Source organism: Leucoraja erinacea, chromosome 23, assembly GCF_028641065.1.
Source record: "Leucoraja erinacea ecotype New England chromosome 23, Leri_hhj_1, whole genome shotgun sequence".
NCBI lineage: Eukaryota > Metazoa > Chordata > Chondrichthyes > Rajiformes > Rajidae > Leucoraja > Leucoraja erinaceus.
This window is the reverse complement of record NC_073399.1, coordinates 7,601,983-7,624,025: the sequence shown is the minus strand read 5'-3', so window position 1 is coordinate 7,624,025 and position 22,043 is coordinate 7,601,983. Positions and strand designations below refer to the sequence as shown.

The window sequence follows — 22,043 nt, the reverse complement described above, 5'->3', positions numbered from 1 at the left end:
CCTGCTTCAGTGTGGCACATCAGGAGAGGACTCTGGCTACAGTCTCTGTGGAGTTTGCACATTCTCCCTGTGACCACATGGGTTTCCTCCCACACTCCAAAGACGTGCAGATGTGTAGGTTAGCTGGCCTCTGTAAATTATCCCCAGTGTGCAGGCGTGGATGCGAAAGCGGGAACTAGTTTGAGCCGGTGATCGATGATTGGTGCAGTCTCGCTGGGCAAAAGGGATTATTTCCACGCTGTACCTCTAAACAGTTAAGGCTCCAATTGTTTCTCTATGCCTATATTGGCAAGATAGTAGTGAGCTGACTACCAGAGCAGGGGTGGGGATCCTTTTCATGTTGTAATGCCGCATCAAGTTAGCTGTAATCTAATAAGGCTGCATCCAAGAAACTTCAATTAGATATACTTCAAAATGTACATTTTGTTACAACGACTTACTAATGTTTTAATTGTGGCCATCGGTCGGGGAGGATTATTTTGTTGAATTTTCTTTTACTCTTTAGTATTTTAAATACGTTCATATTAAGATTAAAATAAAAATAATAAGACAAACAAAAACATATTAATAAAAATAAAAGGATTTGCTCTACAAAATTTGGATTCATTCAAAAGGCCGCACTTAATGGCCTAGAAGGCCGCAGGTGGCCTTAAGGCCACAGGTTCCCCATCCCTGTACCGGAGTAACCAGGCACATCCAAAACGTAGCTCGGGACAACTCTCGGTCTGGCCCATTTGCTAGATGGGACCGCTGGTGTTCCCAGCACGAAGTCCGAGTCCGTGGTTGGGAAACCCTGGCCTTCCTCCAGTCTCCTGCCCCCATCACAGTCCAAGGCTGGATATCACAGCCATTCCCAATTGCTTGGAGAAGGGTCTCAGGAGGGAGTGGGCGAGGGGATCATCATCATGAAGCACAACAAGCCACACACCACAAACCACTCTCTTGCTCTCTAATTCGATAAGATTTCAAAGATTCACAAAACATACAACTTGCGACAGGAGCTCTCGCCTCAAACACCAGCACGGAGTCAAGAGGCCCGAGCTACAGGTGACATAAATGAAAGCTCGCCTCTGCAGTTAACAGATGGAAAATCCACAGGCTTTAATCTTCACATCTGCCAAAGCAGCAGATGTTTTCCGGAGCTCTCGGAGCTGCATCAAACCGCCTGCCACATGGACAGCCGCAGACAGCAGGACTACTCGCTGTGCGGTTCGAGGGCCGAGATTATTATCGCCCCATCAACCAACCCTCCCTGCTCTCCCCAGTCTGGCCTCTTCCAGCACGGAAACAAACGGCAGGCAAACCGTTCAGCAAAATCAAATACACCAAGTGCTGCAGTTATTGGGCGAGTCAGGCAGAATCTCTGGAGAAGATGGATAGGTGACGTTTCAGTTCGGGACCCTTTTTCACGTTGGAGGGTCCCGACCTGAAACGTTATCGATCCATGTTCTTCAGACCCACTGAGTTACTCCAGAACTTTGTGGCCATTTCTGTAAACCAGCATCTGCAGTACTCTGCATCTCCCAAGTCTTTCTGAGACTGCTTCCGCTGGCTCGAGGCATGGAAGTAAAGGGAGTGCTGGAACGACGGAAGAAGAACATAGGACGTGCACCAATGACATGTCCTGCGATTGAGGGTGGGGCCCATGGAGATATCAGGACAAGAACTACAGAGACGATCTTTTACAGAGAACCAATGGGCACAAGGGCAATGGGTGCAGGGACCATGATGAAAGTTGGGTCATATTACTTAAGAGATTGCATGCCCATAACTAGCACAGCGGGGCAGCTGGTAGTGCTGCTGTCTTGCTGCGCCATAGACCCGGCTTCGATCCTGATCTTGGTTATTGTTGTCTGCGGAGTTTGCATGTCCACCACGTGGCCACATGGGTTTCGTCTTCGCATCAGATGTTCCTCCACGTCCCAAAGGCATGCGGGTTTTTAGGTTAATTGGCCTCGGTAATGTGGATGTAGTGGATGAGACGGGGGTGGGACAACAGAATCAATGTGAATGGGTGATTGATGGTTAGAATGGACTCGGTGGGCCTGTTTCGATGCTCTATCTCTAAACTAATTATCCACAGGCAGGATAACAGAAGCAGACAAGATCACAGAACATAGAACAGTACAGTACAGGCCCATTGGCCCAGAGTATCCATGCTGAACAGGATGCTAAGGTGTCATCATATCCAGTCCAACTGCTAATCTTTCAATGACCTTTAGGAACATGCAAATATTTCCAACCTGTGACAGCTCAGACTGATGCCAAATATGGCTCTCTAACCTAATGCAAAGTATTTCAATCATTGCAGGTAGACAAAAGTGCTGGAGAAACTCAGCGGGTGAGGCAGCATCTATGGAGCGAAGGAATAGGTGACGTTTCGAGTCGAGACCCGGAAGGGTCTCGACCCGAAACATCACCCATTCCTTCGCTCCATAGATGCTGCCTCACCCGCTGAGTTTCTCCAGCATTTTTGTCTACCTTCGATTTATCCAGCATCTGCAGTTCTACTTAAACATCAATCATTGCAGAATGCTTTCATGCACGTTTTTCTCTCCTGCCCCCAGTAGAAATGGTTGAGATGGGTAAAATAACAATGTTTAAAAGTAATTTAGATAGGTGCATGGATAGAAAAAGTTTACAGCTATATGGGCCACACACAGATAAATGGGAGCAAGGAAGCGAGCGGGCAAGATCATCTCTGACCCCTCTCACCCTGGCCACAAACTCTTTGAATCACTTCCCTCTGGAAGGCGACTCCGGACTGTCAAAGCTGCCACAGCCAGACATAAAAACTGTTTTTATCCACGAGTAGTTGCTCTACTCAACAGCCAAAAATCTGTAACCACCCTTTGATCTGGTATTTTGTTGATTCACATGCTTGATCAATGGTGTTTTATCATTAATGTCTTATTATTATTAATGTTTAGTATTTTCCGAGTCATTCGTAACTGTCATTGTATGTCATGTTGTTACTTGTGGGCGGAGCACCAAGGCAAATTCCTTGTATGTGAATACTTGGCCAATAAACTTACTTACATAGTTGGTCAGCATTTAATCATTGAAAGAGATAGTATGGAAACTGGCCCTTCAGCCCATAAAGTGGATGGTGACCATTGATCACCGTCCCCATTAGTTCAACACTCACTCATCTACAGAAGCCAATGAACGTACAAGGATGGGATGGGATGCCCAAGGAAACCAAAGTACCAGAGTGTAAATGCCACACAGACGGCAGCCGATGTCAGGATCAAACCCGGGTGGTCTCTAGCAGGCAGCGAGGCAGCTGCTCCACCAGCTGGGACCAGTTGGGCCTATTTAACTGCTGTACGACTTCACAACCTCACAAATGCGCTGTTACTTGGTGAAACTCTGCACATTTTGAGCATCTCTCCTCTGATATGGTGGGAAACGGGGGGGGGGGGGGGGGTCACAGAATTGCAAAGCCCCTTCCCTCCCCGACCCCACGCTGCTCCCCAGGGCCGGTGCTTTCCCGCAGCAGGCAGTCACCAACTGTGCCAGCACTCCAGGGCTGCAGCCGGATGCAAAAGGCATCACAGTTTTAACCACAGCGTGCAGATTGGGCAATCCATCCAATTAGCCACTCCTTGATCACAGCAATACAGTTAATATTTAAACAGCCATCCGTGCAGTGTCACCGAGCATCGTCAGCTGATTCGACAGAAACAAAATGAAAACAGATTGGAAATTTAAAAACAAAAAGTGAAGTAGTTTCATGGACTATCCAAGAAAGCAAACATGTCACAGCTCTTGGTTAAGCTCGCCATGCAAGAGGCACATGGCTCACCTGCAGGCAGTGGTGGCCTGACTGGCAGAGACACGTGGGCTGAAGGGCCTGTTTCTCTACTGCCCTGTAGTCACAAGTGCAACAAACAGTCCCGTTAGGCAGATTAAGTCTGGGCCTAAAATTCCATATAACCCTACATCCCTAAAGTCCCTTCAGGCTCAATCTTCCAGCCACTTCCCCGAGCATTCCCCAGTGACCGAGCAAGCACAGCTCCCAGGAGCAGGGAAATCCAAAGCTTCACGACGTGGAGCGAGGAAATCCTTCCTGGCGTGTCCCCAGTGGTCACATCTAACCCGCTCGTCTCTCACTAACATCATTCTCCTCCAATTTCCACAGTGGTTTTGGGTGGAATCCAACCTTTGCTCGGCACTCTTACCGACCCACCCAGCCAAAGGGAATCCACCAGGGATCCAGGCTCTGGATTTCACTTACTCAAAAAGTGACGGATTCGCTGCCTCAAATCCCAGGTCATCCCATTCACCGCCTCAAAACAACAACAGATCAAACAATAGATTGCAGCAGAATAATGCATGGCTTAGGAGGTATCTTCTTGCGAATGAAACATAAACCAAAGGAATAATAGTTAGATCTCAAGCCGGGTGTTGAGTAGCCAGGTTGTTGTCTCTGTTGGCATCAATGTCTGCCAGGCCCTGACACAGCTCCATTTGGTGGGTGGTACAGCGGGCACCCAGAGATGACATGGTTGGCTGTCTGTTGCTCTGCTCCGCATTCACAGGCTGGGCTCTGGCGGAGCCCCCATCTCCACATGCTGGCATTGAAACTCCCAACTCCAGTACCAAGTCTGTTAATACCTAGGAGGCATTAGCTACAGGGAGAGATTGGACAGGCTTGGATTGTTTTCTCTGGAACGTCAGAGTTTGCAGAGAGACCTGATAAAAGTATATAACATTATGAGAGGCATAGATATGGTAGGCAGTCGGAACTTTCACCCCAGGATGGAAAAAACAAATACCGGAGGGGATAGCTTTAAGATAAGAGGGGCAAAGTGTATAGCAGGCAATTAAAAAATATATTTTAATACACTGAAGGCTGTGACTGGCGAGCGGCACATGCATCACCTGCAGGAGGTAACATATAATGACCATTTGTCAGCACTGTGCCTGGACTCGCTGGAGTTTAGAAGAATGAGGGGGCGACCTCATTGAAATGCACCGAATAGTGAAAGGCTTGGATAGAGTGGATGTGGAGGGGATGTTTCCACTAGTGGGAGAGTCCAGGACTAGAAGTATGACTAGCATCAGAATTAAAAGACGTTCCTTTAGGAAGGAGATGAGGAGGAATTTCTTTAGTCAGAGAGTGGTGAATCTGGTGGTAGAATTATTTGCCACAGAAGGCTGTGGAGGCCGTCAGTGGGTATTTAAGGCAGAGATTGATAGATTCTTGATTAGTACGGGTATCAAGGATTATGGGGATAAGGCAGGAGAATGGGGTTAGGAGGGAGAGATAGATCAGCCATGATTGAATGGCGGAGTAGACTTGACAGGCCAAATAGCCTAATTCGGCTACTATCACTTATGACCTCATAACATGCTGCCAGGGATGGTGATTGAGGCAACTAAGATTATGGCTTTGAAGAGGCTTTTGGATAGGCACATGAATATGCAGGGATGTGGATTCTGCACCGGTAGGTGAGAGATAGTCTTGGGATCATGTTCAGCATGGACATTGTGGGCTGAAGGGCCTGTTCTTGTGATGTACTGTTCAACACTATATGACATTTATAGATCACCTCTAACATAGGCACATGGGCACAAGTAGAACAGTTCACCTTCTGTGACATACGCTGGAGTCTGAGATTGAATTGACTGCAAGATGCAGCGTGGAAACAGGGCCTTCGACCCATGCTGACCATCGATTCACATGTTACCCCACTTTCTCGTCCGCTCCCTACACACACTAGAGACAATTTGACAGATGCCAAGTAACCTATATTAACCACTTCTGCATATCTTCCAGTGGTACAATAAACGGAGCACCCAGAGGAAACCCAGGCTGTCACAGGTGAACGTGCAAACTCCACTGGGTCAGGATCGAACCGGGGTCTCTGGCATTGAGGCAGCAGCTCTACCTGCTGCACCACTGTGTAGCCTCAGGTTACAGGAAACCTGGAGGCAAGACTTTGAGCAAGACAAGCAGACGCTCACGTGATGCGAGAGAGGACGAGAGCCAGAAAGCAGAGCAGAGGGACTGCAAGACAGACAGATGGGCAGGTGTTGCCAGCATTTATCTCTTTAAATATGTTTGATCCATTATTAATCCACCAGTGATCCCATGGTTCAGTGGCTTAAGATGTGGGAAGTGGAGAAGGAGAATGGATTTGTGCGATATTACACGACTGTAGTCACTCAGCCCGTGGCTTTACTTGTCAACCTTAAAGGCCTGTCCCACTTTCGCAACCTTTACAGGCAACTGCCAGCACCCAGTGGCGTAGGGTGGGTTTTGAGCGCCCGGGACAGTTTAAAGTTTTGCGCCTCCTCATTAGCGGGGGGGGGGGGGGGGGGGAGGCGGGGCGGGGGCGGGGGCAGCGGCAGCGGCGACCAGAACTTGGAGGTGGGTCGGCGGCAGCAGCGGCCTGGCCCGCGCTGTGTTTATACTCACAGCTCCAGGTAACCCCTCCTCGCTCCAACGGCTCCCCGGGCCTCTTAATTTTATTTAAAAAATGTATTCAACAATTTTTTTGCGCCCCTAAAAATTTAGCGCCCGGGGCAACTGCCCCACTGGCCCCCCCCCCACGCTACGCCACTGCCAGCACCCGTGATACATTGAACATTTCGGCGACCTGTTGAAAATTCAGCAGCGACCAGAAAGACGCTATGGCTCTTCGGAGACCTCTCACAACCATACAGGCGACCCCTGGCGACCATGGTCGTGAGAGGTCTCCAAAGAGCCGTAATGTCTTTCTGCTTGCCGCTGAATTTTCAACACGTTTAAAAATTCGGCGACCTATCACGGGTGCAGGCCTGTAATGGTCGTGAAAGTGGGACAGGCCCTTTACTCGGATCCCATTGCCTTCAGAGCAGACAGTGCACCAGACACCAACCCACGTTAGAAACGTTGGAAACAAAACAGATGCAATTTGCAGTACAAGATACAGTTGGGCGAGACTTTGGCCAGGCAGCATTTTGATTATTGTGTTCACTGTTGGGATACCCTCCTATGGACACACTAGAGGCAGGAAGCAGTCATCGGCAAGGAAATGGTTAATATCCGACCGCATAAAGCAGCATTTCTCAGACTTACAGAAAAAGCAAAAAAAAAAAAAAGAAAATTTGCTTCCCATGCAGATAAAAATCATGACAGCTCCACAACCACAAGCCAGAGCATCAAACTAGAACCTTGAGATCGAGTCAGGCAGCAGACGGCAGAGGCCAGGCCTCAATGGCCAACCACCTCACAGAGTCAGCATCAAACACCAGCGTGGGGAGAGGCCAGGCTCACTGTGTAGGGAAGAACTGCAGACGCTGGCTTAAATCGTAGGTAGACACAAAATGTTGGAGTAACTCAGCAGGACAGGCAGCATCTCTGGAGAGAAGGAATGGGTGACATTTCAGTCTCGAGCTGAAACTTCACCCATTTCCTTCTCTCCAGAGATGCTGCCAGTCCTAGACTATTTATCCTCAGTCAATAAACAATGAAGGCGCTGAAAGCAAAAACTGGTAATTTCCCATGATGCTGCAGAACATTCCTAATTGGCTGCAAAGATCTTTGGGATGTTGAGGACATGATAGGCGCTACACAAATACAAATCCTTTGTTTTCCCTGTCGAGGATATCAAGTGATCAACAACAACATTCATTCTTTTGTCCCTTAATTCTCAAATCATGTCCTCTAATTTAAGGGTGGCAAGTGAGGGACGAGATATGGACAGGAAATGTAAAGTTTAATAAGACTGAACCAAGGTCGGATGTAATGGTGGCGAGACAGTGAATATTAGAATCGAAGATAGATTGATGCGAAAGGAGTACAGCAAGGGAGATAGAAGCAAGATAGGGCTAAAGAACTGAAATAAAAACTGCTTGTTTTCTGTGGATCGGAGAGCAATTAGAGAACGGACAGATGCTGTCATCTCTGAATGTTCCAGCCGGTGTTTGCAAATAAAGGCTTTCATCTTCTTGAAGAATTCTCCGTGTCCGTGTCATCTTATCCAACTTTAAGTCTCGAAACCACGACACTACTCACAACCATACAGGCTTCACCCTGCGACATGTCGACACCTGACGCCTGTATGGTGGAGAGTAGTCGCCCGAAGAGTCGTACCTTTTTCTGGTCGTCGCTAGATTTTCAACATGTTGACATTTTTCAGCGACCTGCTGCGACTATGACTATGACAGCAAGTCGCCGAAAAAAAATCGTGTAAGTGGGACAGGCCCTTCAGATATTCTGTTCTTAAAAGAGAAATAAGACTGAGTTCCCCTCAGACCAATGCAGTCACTGCATTCAGGTGGAAGAACTGCAATTACAAGGTGCAGTTTGCCAGCTCAGGTTATCCCAATGCACCTGTAACCATTACATCTAAAGCATAAGACTGCCAACAATGTGTACAGCCTGACAGCGCAGGTCCCCAAGAGGAATAGGATAATGACCAGAATCATCTTTACCGATAACGTTGAGAAATATGGGGCCGACCACGAGTGCAATAACATTTGAAACATATAAGATTGTTAAGGGCTTGGACACACTAGAGGCAGGAAACATGTTTCCGATGTTGGGGGAGTCCAGAACCAGGGGCCACAGTTTAAGAATAAGGAGTAAGCCATTTAGAACAGAGACGAGGAAATGCTTTTTCTCACAGAGAGTGGCGAGTGTGGAATTCTCTGCCTCAGAGGGCGGTGGAGGCAGTTTCTCTGGATGCTTTCAAGAGAGAGCTAGATAGGGCTCTTTAAAAATAGCAGAGTCAGGGGATATGGGGAGAAGGCAGGAACAGGGTACTGATTGGGGATGATCAGCCATGATCACATTGAATGGCGGTGCTGGCTCGAAGGGCCGAATAGCCTACTCCAGCACCTATTGTCTATTGCAGCTGAACAAAGGGTGGTCTTGTGCACACTAGCTGCTGTCCAAACCTGGGCTGCCACACTTTACGTAATGTTATTAAAGTGATCAGCATGATAGGAGCAAGGGGATTTGACAGCTGCAGATGTCACTGAACGGTGATTCACAGAATCCAAAGTAAAACCTGGGCTGCAACTGGATGCAATTTAATTTGGGGAAGTGAGCTTTGACAGAAGCAGATTACTGAATGGTTGAGAGTTCATCCCAGCCAGCAGGACGAGGGCCGAGAGCCTGCAAATGCCAGGTGTTTAGAGGTGGATGCGGACAGAACATGGCAGCACAGTGACGCAGCGGGTAGAACAAAAATGCCTTCTCCACTCATCACCTCCAAATACAGCCACCCTTCTCTCCTCCACCCAATGCATCTGCCAATTGACCCTCTCCCCCCCCCCTCTCCCCTTCCACCAGCTTTCTCCCCTCTGCTCCATCAACCTGAATAAGGGTCCTGAACAAAAATCATCATCATCATCCTCATCACCATCGTTGAAAACATCAAAGGGCACGGTGCCTTACAGTGCTGTGTAAGACAGTGGCCACAACTTCTACTGAAGTGTGGATGGCCGTCGGCTCGCTATGAGCCTACCCGCCCTTTAACAGGTCTTGTTTTTGGCCCTGCTGGGGGTCCACAGCCCCCTCCTCACCTGGCAAACCAGGTGGGGGAGATGGTTTAGTCGCCGATTATCCGACCATGGAGCAGGTAGCACGGGATTACATGGTACCCGTGGCGGGTGGGGGGGCGGGGCGAGAGGAAACCCCCCCCCGACCAAAACCATTTCCCTCCACACACCACAACATTCGTTGAGCAGTTTGTTCTTTGCTCAAGATCGGCAACATCTGTAGTTTAATGTCTCCAATTAACGTTTGCGGTCTGGAACACTTAGTTTAGGGATACAGAGCGGAAACAGGCCCTTCGGCCCACCGAGTCCATGACGACCAGCGATCCCTGCACACTGTGCCTATCCTATCCTGGCGACAATTTATCATTTTTAAACAAAGCCAATTAACCTCTTTGGAGGTACGTCTTTGGAGTGTGGGAGGAAACCGGAGCACCCGGGGAAAAGCAACAGGGAGAATACACAAACTCCAAACTTCATTCGATCTCCCTCCCCAAGGATGCTGCCGGACCAGCTGTGATTCTTCAGCATGTCCTGTTTATGGTTGGAACGTCCCACATCAAGAGCGTTCAAAAGTCACATGCACCAGCATTGGAACAATGACCTCTTTACTTGCAGCAGCATAACAAGCCTGGAAATACAATACACATTGATTTTCACAAAGCTATTACAGCGGTGGGAGAAACCAGTCGTGACCAAAGGCCTTTAGTGGGTGAAGTGGTCTCCTCTCCCCGTCGAAAGCCCAAATAGTTCAGCCACTTGGCCCAAAGTTGAGCTACAGACAGACGTGACATTTACTGGCCACGGTGACAAAGTGTACAACAGGCAAAGCCTCGACTCTACAGCCACACAGGTTAAGACAGCTCCAGGACCAAGCTCAAATGGATCAGACTGACACCCCCCCCCCGTGCAAGAAACGTTCATGATTGCACACTCCTGAGACGAGCAGGGCTGCTGTGTCTGGTACATGGATCCCTGTTGCCCCCACCTTCCCTGCTGCCCCCACCTTCCCTGCTGCCTGCCTTGGTCGCCACCACGCACCCTTCCCCACATCAATGCCTTTATATTGAAACCAGGAATTTAATAGGCCCGTCCCACTGTACAAGGTAATTCAAGAGTTCTCCAGAGTTTCCTCTGATTCGAACTTGGAGAATTACGGTAATGGCGGCTCATAGGTACTCGGGGCTCTCGTGGACATTTTTCAACATGTTGAAAAAACTTCACGAGTCTTCACGAGCTTACCAGAGTACCTGCCGTTAGCGTTGCGAGTCACTAAGAGACGTCCCGAGCTCCGACGTACCCGTTACGTACATTCTACGTGCTTATAACGAGTTTGATTTTTTTTTTTTTTTAAACTCGGGAGAGCTCTTGAATTAGCTCATACAGTGGGACAGGCCCTTTACCCTGAACCACTGGATTATTCCAGCACTCTGAAAGCCTTTATAGACTTCCGATCGAAGTCTCCCCTCATCCTCCAACGTTCCAGAGAAAACAATGCATGTTTGTCCAACTTCTCCCTGCAACCAATACCCCTGAAGCCATGCATCATGCTGGTAGACTCTTCTGCACCCTCTCATAAGCCTCCATGTCCTTCCTGATGGGGTCACCAACACTGCAAATACATCACCCGTCAACAAGCACCACTATTGCACAGCAGGTTATAGGACAAAGCTTAACATTTTCACCAGGTACAAGATTTCACTCAACTCTTCTTGTGCAGCGAGACACCAAGACAAGAACAGAAGTACTTGGTGTGGGGACAGGAGTAGGCCATTCAGCCCTTCGAGCCAGCACCGCCATTCAATGTGATCATGGCTGATCATCCACAATCAGTACCCCGTTCCTGCCTTCTCCCCATATCCCCCGACTCCGCTACCTTTAAGAGCCCTCTTACACATCGAATGCGCTATCTAATCCCAACACATTAGTGATTAGTCAAGCTCAAGAAACATGGGCTCGCATACGAACAGATGAAGATTTTCAGGATGACAAGAGAGTGGGAGGGATTTGAAAGGTTCTAGTCGAGGTGATTCATTTTGGAGTTGTGCTAATGGTTGACAAGTTGCCGCAAGGGAAACAAAGCGATGCGCTGACAAGAGTGGAACGAGAACTCAGACACATCCAAGGAGAGGGTGGGTGAGACCGGAAGAGGTCAGTGAGCGCTGCGCTGATGTTTCTACATCACACAGCACCCAAGAGAAGGAGTTCTTCAACTAGTTTCACGGGCCTGTCCCACTAGTACAAGAGCTCTCCCGAGTTTAAACAAAAAATCAAACTCGTGGTAAGCACTTAGAATGTACGTCTCTTAGCGGCTCGTAACGCTAGCGGCAGGTACTAGGGAAACGCGGCAAGCTCGTGAAGTTTTTTCAACATGTTGAAAAATGTCCACGAGAGCCCCGAGTACCTACGAGCGGCTATTACCGTAATTCTCAGAGTGCGAATCAGGGGAAACTCGGGAGAACTCTTGAATTAGCTCATACAGTGGGACAGCCCCCATCACTGGCCTTGATTAAATCTCACTATTTGTTTGCCCGTTGACAACTTCCCCTCAGCCAACAATGAACCATTCAACATTTTCCTCATCATCGTCCCCTTTGACTGTCACTTTCACGATATCTCTATGTCTCCCTCTACTCTGACTGTCTGAAGAAGGGACTCGACCTAAAACATCACCCATTCCTTCTCTACAGAGATGCTGCCAGTCCCGCTGAGTTACTCCAGCATTTTGTGTCTATCTTGGATCACAATGATTTTGTTATTCAGTATTAACAGCCTTAGAATGGATACAGAAATGTAGACACAGGTAATGTAATGTAATGTAATGTAATTCAAATTTATTGTCATTGTCTCAATTTGAGACAACGAAATGAATTTCCCTTACAGGCAGCATCATTAAAAAAAATCACAAAGAAATAAAAATAAATAATAAATAAATAATAAAACATATTAAAAATAAATTTGAAATTGAATTAAATTTTTTTTTTAAAGCACAAACACAGAAAGCACAAACACCATAGTCCAGCCAGCCTCCCCTCCGTGTTCATCCGTGGTTGGGGCCTTCCGAGCACCCGCAGTCGCCGTCCCGGGTGGCCCGATGTTCAGGCCCTCACGCCGGGCTGGTGGAACGCCGACGCTGAACCCCGAGGAGCGGCTATTACCGTAATTCTCAGAGTGCGAATCAGGGGAAACTCGGGAGAACTCTTGAATTAGCTCGTACAGTGGGACAGCCCCCATCACTGGCCTTGATTAAATCTCACTATTTGTTTGCCCGTTGACAACTTCCCCTCAGCCAACAATGAAAGGAACTGCAGATGCTGTTTTACTGGTCAGCAGGTCAGGCAGCATCTCTGGAGAACATGGATGGGTCCCAACCATTTTGGTTCGGGACCCATCTTCAGACTCTGACCCTGCCCCCCACCACCCCCCTCCCTCCTTTGAAGACTGAAGGGTCTGAAGAAGGGGCCCCGACCCAAAACGTTGCCATGTTCTTCAAAGATGCTGCCTGACCCGCTGAGTTACTCCAGCACTTTGTGTCTTTGGTTTTAAACCAGCATCTACAATTCCTTGCATCTCCTATTTTCTTATGTTTAGTCAAAAGTCAAGAATGTTTGGAAGGGAGGAGTCAAAGCATCAGATGTATTAGAGAGTATAAAGTCATGAGGGCCCTATCAGGACAAATAGTAAACATACATTTTGTTTGATGCATCTTTTTATAGGAAACAGCAGGACAGTTAAACACCGATTACACAAAGGCTGTTCATGCATGGGGACTGACAGTTAGAACAGCCTCGGAAAATTACTGTATTAAATTATTCTATCGGAAGATTTTTTTGTAAAAGCTGATAGAATTATCACAGCAGGGTGCTTATTGGAAGCAGTTTTTTTTTTTTTTTTTTAATTTAAAAAGTCAGTAGAAACAGCGAGGTAGTTTAAAGAGTGTTTTACACATCCATTCCCACCATCACACGCATGAGGGGTGAAGGAGAGGGGCATGTTCAGCGCAGAATGAAGATGTGCAGCACCAAGGCAGCGAGCCCCACGGGGGAAGAGCTTGCATTTAGAACAATGCCTCAGGTGCAGGCTTGGGATGACTGTTGTCACGTTTACCACGGTGCAGCCACATGCTTTGTTTTAACCATATAACAATTACAGCAGGGAAACAGGCCATCTCGGCCCTTCTAGTCCTTGCCGAACACTTACTCTCACCTAGTCCCATCTACCTGCACTCAGACCATAACCCTCCATTCCTTTCCCGTCCATATAGCTATCTAATTTATTTTTAAATGATAAAATCGAACCTACCTCCACCACTTCCACTGAAAGCTCATTCCACAAGGCTACCAGCTACCAAATAAGTTCCCCCTCATGTTGCCCCTAAACTTTTGTCCCTTAATTCTCAAATCATGTCCTCTTGTTTGAATCTTCTCTACTCTCAATGGAAAAAGCTTATACACGTCAACTCTGTCTATCACTCTCGTCATTTTAAAGACCTCTATCAAGTCCCCCCTTAACTTTCTGCGCTCCAAAGAATAAAGACCTCTCTTGTTCAACCTTTCTCTGTAACTTAGGTGCTGAAACCCAGGCAACATTCTAGTAGCTTTTGCGAGCTACTTCGACAGATCTGACAACACGACACATAAATACAACAAAGTCAAACTCAAGTACAATAGGCAGAGCAAAGGGGAAGATGCCAAATATAGTTTAATCAGCAATATCTCGTATAGTTCCAGAGACAAAGTCCAATGGTGTGGAGGTGAATCGGACAGTACCCCAGCTTATGGAAGGACCGTTCAGAAACCTGATAACAGAGGGGAGGAAGTTGCTCCAGAGTCTGGTGATGTACGCTTTCAAGTTTTGGTACCTTCTGCCAGACGGGAGCGGGGAGAAGGAGGAACGACTGGGGTGGGACAAGTCTTTTATTATGCCTGGACAGTCTAACGCACTTTACAACCGATGACGCCAGGAACATTGTGGTCACACAAACAGCAATGTGATAACTGGCACATTGATTTTCTACAATTTTAAAATGAAAACTAAAAATCAATACTGGCCCCGAAGCATCTTCTTTGAAATAGTCACTTTGAACATTTAACTTCTACCGAAGGGGTAAACAGGGGCTCTGTTGAACATTTTATTCCTGAGTGTTCAAGAAGGAACTGCAGATGCTGGAGAATCGAAGGTAGACAAAATTGCTGGAGAAACTCAGCAGGTGCAGCAGCATCTATGGAGCGAAGGAAATAGGCAACGTTTCGGGCCGAAACGTTGCCTATTTCCTTCGCTCCATAGATGCTGCCGCACCCGCTGAGTTTCTCCATCAATTTTGTCTACATTTTATTCCTGAGGACAGCACCTCAGGCAGTGACCCTGGGCTGGCCCACTCGATGAACTAGCTGGGGTCCCTACACTGGGCCTCCATACAACAAACAACATGCTGACTCAGAGAGGTACAGCAAGCCATTGTATGTATATATCCAACAGGACACAGAGTGCTAGAGTGGCTCAGCGGGTCAGGCAACATCTCTGGAAACATGGATAGGTGGTGGCTCGGGTTGGGTCTGAAGAAGGGTCCCGACCCGAAACGTCACCTGTCCACGTTGCCCGTAGATGCTGCCTGACCAGCTGAGTTACTCCGGCTCTGTGTCTTTTTGAGGAAACCAGCATCTGCGGTTCCTTGTTTCTACATATATATCAAATGCTTGGTGCACAGAGCTGTGCTGTGGGCTCGGGTTAGTGTGGGAGCGTTAAGGGCCTGTCCCACTTGCGTGTCCTTGGCATGCAAATTACGACCAGTTAACTCAGTGTTTTGTTCAGATCACTGGCCTCCAGAATGAACAGACATTGAGGAAGGATTCAATGCAATCTTTACACAGGGAGCTCACAAGCAGCTCTGGGGGAATCCGACACTTAGTCAGGGTCACGAACAAGCTGTTCCTGTCGTCAGTCAGAAGACAAAAATATGTCCCATTGGCGACCAGACAGGTGCAGCTGGTAGAGCTGCTGCCTCTCAGCGCCAGAGACCCATGTTCGAACCTAACCTCGGGTACTGCCTGTGTGGAGTTTGCACGTTCGCCCGGTGACCCCGTGGGTTTCCTCCGGGTGCACCAATATCCTCTCACATCTCAAAGCCGTGTGGGTTTGTAGGTTAATTGGCCCCAGCGTGGAGATGACGTAAAACTAGTGTGAACGGGAGGTCGATGGTTGGGGTGGACTCGGTGGGCAGAAAGGCCCGTTTCCATGCAGTCTGTCTCTTTCAACCCAGGCCGCAGACTCTGCCTCCACTGCTCTCTCCGGGCGAGACTGCACTCGGGGAGGGAGTGAGTGGGGAAGTCACCCCCGCCGGGCGAGGGAAGACCGTCCACTCGTGGACTTTGTGTTGGAGACCCACTCCCGATCCAGCAACTCCCCAGGAGGACTGCCTTGTCAGAGACACAGTCTTCCAACCCAGAGATCCCCGTCCAAGGCCCCGAGCTGCGTCCAGCTCGGCCTGTGGACTTCAGGAGCCGCGGTCTCAGGTAAGAAGTGGCCGATTCGGAGCCGAACTCCAAGCCGCTGAGAGAGTTCCGACGTCGGAGTTTCGTCGTCACGACGAGAGGGCCTGAAACATCGCGGGGGCAAAGGTCCCGATCACGGGCAAACAAAGAGGAAGGTGACTGAACTTTGCCTTCCCTCATTGTGGGAAATGTTGATTCTGCTGTGGGAGATATTGATGTTAAATCCTATTGTGTACTGTGTTATTTTGTTTGTATGGTAACTCAAATCTCACTGTACCAATTGGTGCATGTGACAATAAATGTAACTTAAACTTGAATAATTCTACTCTCCCGTGGTGGGGGGGGGGGGGGGGGGGGTCAGCAAACCCAATAGACAATAGGTGCAGGAGTAGGCCATTCAGCCCTTCGAGCCAGCACCGCCATTCAAAGTGATCATGGCTGATCATCCCCAATCAGTACCCCGTTCCTGCCTTCTCCCCATATCCCAGGACTCCACTATTTTTAAGAGCCCTATCTAGCTCTCTCTTGAAAGCATCCAGAGAACCTGCCTCCACCGCCCTCCGAGGCAGAGAATTCCACAGACTCACAACTCCCTGTGAGAAAAAGTGTTTCCTCGTCTCCGTTCTAAATGGTTTACTCCTTATTCTTAAACTGTGTGTGTGGCCCCTGGTTCTGGACTCCCCCAACATCGGGAACATGTTTCCTACCTCTTGCGTGTCCAAACCCTTAACAATCAACAGGAAAGATACTTCCGGCACTCCGCTGGAAGACGGCACAGGAGATTTCCCCAGATGTCTCAGCCGATTTGTACCCCCAGTTCACCTCACCGAATCACAACACAACTTCGCTGACGAGAATCACACCCGTCTATAGAACACCGCACCGGCACAGACAGGCCCTTCAGCCCACAAGGCCCATGCCCAACATATAGCCAAGTTAATCTCCTCTACCTACACATTCAATGTTTGTTCAATGGTACTTTATTGTCAGTGGACACAAAATGCTGGAGTAACTCAGCGGGACAGGCGGCATTTCTAGAGAGAAGGAATGGGTGACGTTTTGTGTTGAGACTCTTCTTCAGTCTGAAGAAGGGTCGAGACCCGAAACATCACCCATTCCTTCTCTCCAGAGATGCTGCCTGTCCCGCTGAGTTACTCCAGCATTTTTGTGACTACCTTAGATTTAAACCAGCATCTGCAGTTCTTTCTTACACGGTACTTAATTGTCACATGTATCCAGATGGAGTGAAAGGCTTTGTTTTGCATACAATTCAGTAGAATCCGACTACTCACAACCACATCCAAGAACAAGAACGCGACAGATTTAGTGCAAGAATAGCAGATTGCATCAGTGCACTGATCTTCCACTACAAGCATTAATGACCCTGTTGTACAGGGGGATGATTGTGTTTACGAGTAGCAAGATGTGACTGAATTGTACGCAACAAATGACAATATAGCACCAGTGCACGTGCAGGCAGAGGAGATCAGACAAGTCAACGGGATAAGCACGGTTAGGCAGCACGGGCGAGCTGGGCTGAAGGCCCCGTTTCTCTCTGCTGAATTACTCCAACGAGCAACCCCCCCCCCCAGACTTAATCAAGTCCCCATTTCAGCAGAAAGCTCCACTTCCTGATTTGCAACTGGAAAATGCAACAGTGCGTTGCCATAAAGCGTCAATTCTTAACGGCAATGGGGGGGCAGGGTCAAAGCCAACTGGAAAATGGCAACCTTAACCCAGACTACAAAACGATCTTGGCCTGGTTCAGTAACTTGAACATCCGGGAGCAGAAACGTTGTGACCACTGCCCAGTCCATCACCAGCTCTGACCTCCCCACTGTCGAAGGGGATCTATCGAAGTCGCTGCCTCAAAAAGGCAGTCAACACCATCAAAGACCCACACACCACCCAGGCCACACCCTCATCTCACCATCGCCATCGGGAAGAAGGTACAGGGGCCTGAAAACTGTAACTTCCAGGATCAGGAACAGCTTCTTCCCTACTGCCATTAGGCTGTTAAACACGACAACAAATAAGCTCTGAACTACAATAGACTATTATTATTATTATTGCACTATTTGTTATTTATTGAGTATGTGTGTGCGCGCATGTATACACACACACACTGAAGTTTTATTGCTTGCTAATGCATTTCTTGGATATGTGGTAAGATTTGTAGCAAAGGCCAGTCCGAAAGGCACATTTTGCAGAGGCCTTGATGGTAAAGGAAGAACAGCAACAAGCGCTCGCACAAAAGTAAAAATGCCATCTTTAATATAAAAACATTAAAACCGCATTCAGGTCATTTGCAAAGTTATTTTTACGAAGCAATCAAGCCACTGGCATTTTCTCCACGGAGTAATGCTCCGATTCGGACGCAGAGGGGCAAGTGAACATTTCTAAAACAGTTCAATCTGAAACAAAGATAGACACAAAAAAGCTGGAGCAATTCAGCGGGTCAGACGGCATAGAAAATGGATGCAACATGGACAATAGGGACAATGATTGGTGATGATCAGCCATGATCGCATTGAATGGCACATGATCACATTCGGCCCTTCGAGCCAGCAAGGCCATTCCATGTGATCATGGCTGATCATCCCCAATCAGTACTCCGTTCCTGCCTTCTCCCCATATCCCCTGACTCGACGTCTCTGGAGAAAAGGAATAGGTGACGTTTCAGGTAGAGAAGGGTCTGGACCCAATCCCCTTTCTCCAGAGATGCTGTCTGACCGGCTGAATTACTCCAGCTTTTTGTGTCTATCTTCAATTGAAACCATCACCTGCAGTTCCTTCTTACACATTCAATCTGAAGCAATAACAGCTCACGATTTCTGGCACAGAGGACTTGCTGGACTAGTAGGAACTGTGAACCAGGCAGGCTGGGGGGGGGGGGGGGGGGGGGGGGGGAGGATCAGGTAGGTCACAGCTTGGTTCTGTTTTTATAATTAGTAGCAGAGATGTGACGTCTATAGGGCTGTGACATTTGTGCACCGTGGGTTACTGTGAGGAGTTACTTGGGGGGCATTGTTAAATTTATGTCATTAAGAGAGTTTCGAGTCGTTCCCGTTTTTTTTCTTCAAAACAGCATCTCGGAGCAATTTGTTTTTAAATTGTGTTTTGGCGAAAGCAAGCAGAGGGAGACCATGAAATCTGCAACTGCAATAGACACGCAGAGACTGAGAAAGTGTCTCGACCTAAAACGTGACGTCGCGCCTGTCCATTCCTTCGACCAGCTGAGTTCCTCCAGCATTTTGCGCGTGTTTGGGAGGTGGAGAGGGAGGGAGAGAGGAAGGGAGAGAGAGAGGGGGGGGGGGGGGGGGGGGGGGGGGGGAGAGACCACAGCCACGTATTAAACTCTCTGCACTCATCCAAGCATCAACAGGAACGAGTTGCAGACGCCGGCCTCCACGATAACCAACAACTAGTATCAAACATTTCACCAGGGCTTCCTGGTTGCCACAAGGCAGCGGGGAGAAGGGAGCTCACGACGGAAACTCAGAAGGCAGGCGATATACACAAACTGAAAGACTTCCCTCTTTTTTTTTTTCGCCTTGCAAGTTACACCCAAATGACTCTCCCGCTCTCTGGTTCCCTGTCGCCGCCGACATGGAATAAGTTTTGCAACAAAAACCATCATCACCCGCCCCGCCGCACGGCTCCCTTACCTTGACACTGAAATCCCTGCTTCCCGAAGCCCCTGCAAAACAAAACAAAATAACAAACATCAGTAGGTAAAACAAGTAGGGAAGAGGAATTAAAACAGCGCGTTGTTAACCAATACACAAGTCAGGAATGTATACACACAACACAGGAGAAGTTGGGGGCGAGGAGACGCCAGGGTAAAGGAGAGGGGGGGGGGGGGGGGGGGGAATTGTAAAAGGCAGGGGGAGTTGCAAGTAGGAGGGAGGGGGGGAGCCAGGGGGGAGGGGGGGTGGGGAAGAGGGTGTGCAAGAAGGGGGGGGGGTGCAAGGGGGGGGGAAGGGTGCAAGAAGGGGGGGGGAGGGTGTGCAAGAAGGGGGGGGGAGGGTGTGCAAGAAGGGGGGGGGAAGGGTGTGCAAGAAGGGGGGGAGGGGGGAGGGTGTGCAAGAAGGGGGGGAAGGGTGTGCAAGAAGGGGGGGAAGGGTGTGCAAGAAGGGGGGGGTGTGCAAGGGTGTGCAAGAAGGGGGGGGGAGGGTGTGCAAGAAGGGGGGGGGAGGGTGTGCAAGAAGGGGTGGGGGGGGGGGGGATGGTGTGCAGGGGGAAGGGGGGGGGGGGGGGGGGGTGTGCAAGAAGGGGGGGGGGGGGGTGTGCAAGAAGGGGGGGGGGCAAGAGGTGCAAGAAGAGGGGGGGGGGGGAGGGGGGGGGGTGCAAGAGGGGGGGAGGGGGTGCAGGGGGGGAGGGTGTGCAAGGGAGGGGAGGGTGTGCAAGAAGGGGGGGGAGGGTGTGCAAGAAGGGGGGGGGGGGGTGTGCAAGAAGGGGGAGGTGGTGCAAGGAGGGGGGAGGGGGTGCAAGGAGGGGGGGGGTGCAAGAGGGGGGGGGAGGGGTGCAAGAGGGGGGGGGGGGGGGGCAGAGGGGGGAGGGGTGCAGTGGCTCACCAGATGAAGTCGGTGCAGTGGCTGCAGAAGGTGGGCTGCTTGAAAAAGCGGGCGGTGAACTTGTGGTCTTTCACTTCGCACACGTTCTTCTGGCGCAGGGCTCCCTGCCGGGCGAACCGGTTGGCCGTGGGTTCGCTGCTGCTGCTGCCGCCGCCGCTCTCGCTGCTCTCGGAATCAGCCATAATCCCAGCTCCAGCCCAACTCTCGACCCCCCACTCAGCCAGCCACCCGGCCCCGAACCCCCAGCCTACTGGGCGGCGCAGGGACCCATGCACAGACGCGGCCAGGCTGAGTGAGAGCAGGACAGGGCTCAACCCTCGCTCTTTATCGCTCGCCTGTCCCCGGAGCTCCGCCCGGGAACCACCGCAGCGAAGCGTCAGAGAGCCCCGGGTCCCAGCACGGATCGGCTCGACACTGCCCCCTGGCCCCAGCGCGGAGGTGGTGCCGCGGCTCGACGTCGCCCCCTACTGACACAGACGTGGAACGGTTCAACACCGTCGCCTGGCCCCAGCGCGGAGCTGGTACCGTGGCTCGACAAACGTCCCCCACTGGCCCCAACGCAGAGCGGCTCCACACCGCCCCCTGGCCCCAGCACGGAGCGACTCAACAACCCGCCCCTCCTCGGCCCCACCCATGAGCTAGTAGCGCAGCTCAACGCTGCCCTTCGTCCCAGCGTGGAGCAGGTCAACATCGCTAGTACTGTGGACCTGGCCCTTGGCCCCAGCATGGAGCAGGAACCACAGCTTCATACTGCCCCTTGCCACCAGCGGGTCACACCACTGGCCTCAGAGTGGAGCAAGAACCTTTGCTCTTTGCCTCGGAGCCCTGCGAGTTGTTCTGATCCGATTAACTGAGTCAATCCCACCAATATGTATTTGAGGCTTCTCTAAATTGGCCGTAGCTGACATGACAGCTGGTCAAAGGTGATAGACTGAAAAAGGGGACCACTGGTGTCCTGAAATAACTGGTAATAGGTAGCAATGTTACAACATTTTGAGATTTAAAAATTCAAGTCTGCAATTTATCCCATCAGACAAAGCATAAAAAAAGTTTAATTTGACACCTAATTCACTTTCATATGTTCAGTATTAAAAAGGTTATGGCCATTTTCATACTCGGAAATTAGCATCTTGTTCCCTATTGATTTTCCATTGACTTAACACAAAAGCTGTGATCGAGGACAGTCTAAAGCCCATAACGTTATTAAAAATTAAGAGAACTGAAAGTAATGTTCTGTTATTCTAGATTGAAGCATTCTGAAACAAATATTAAGCAATCTTACTTGGATGACCTGAAATTAAAACATATAATTAGTTAGTTACCCAATTGTAGCTAATTCCAAAATTCAATTATTAGATCTAAACATCTATCCATTTCTTAAGGAAAGATTAACATTTTTAAATAGCCTAAGTGTCCAAAGAACATTCACACAAGAATTCACAATAAAACATGATTTTTAAATCTCATTGACATTAATTTA

At 49.3% G+C, this 22,043-nt stretch overlaps 1 protein-coding gene across 4 annotated transcripts in view; it reads right to left on the bottom strand.

Moving 5' to 3' along the window:
- The window catches only part of LOC129708162 (protein kinase C alpha type), a 172,367-nt gene extending 151,443 nt beyond the window's left edge, over positions 1–20,924 (bottom strand). For 2 of the 4 annotated variants that reach the window (XM_055653754.1, XM_055653755.1), the window contains exons 1-2: positions 20,564–20,922; positions 19,655–19,686 (exon numbers count right to left, since the gene is read on the bottom strand). In XM_055653754.1, the coding sequence (XP_055509729.1) occupies positions 19,655–19,686; positions 20,564–20,745 (214 nt within the window). In that variant the 5' untranslated portion in view covers positions 20,746–20,922. Of the gene's footprint in view, positions 1–19,654; positions 19,687–20,563 lie in introns of all 4 variants that reach the window. The other 2 variants (XM_055653753.1, XM_055653756.1) reach the window with 2 other exon arrangements.
- Positions 20,925–22,043: the final 1,119 nt, after the last annotated feature.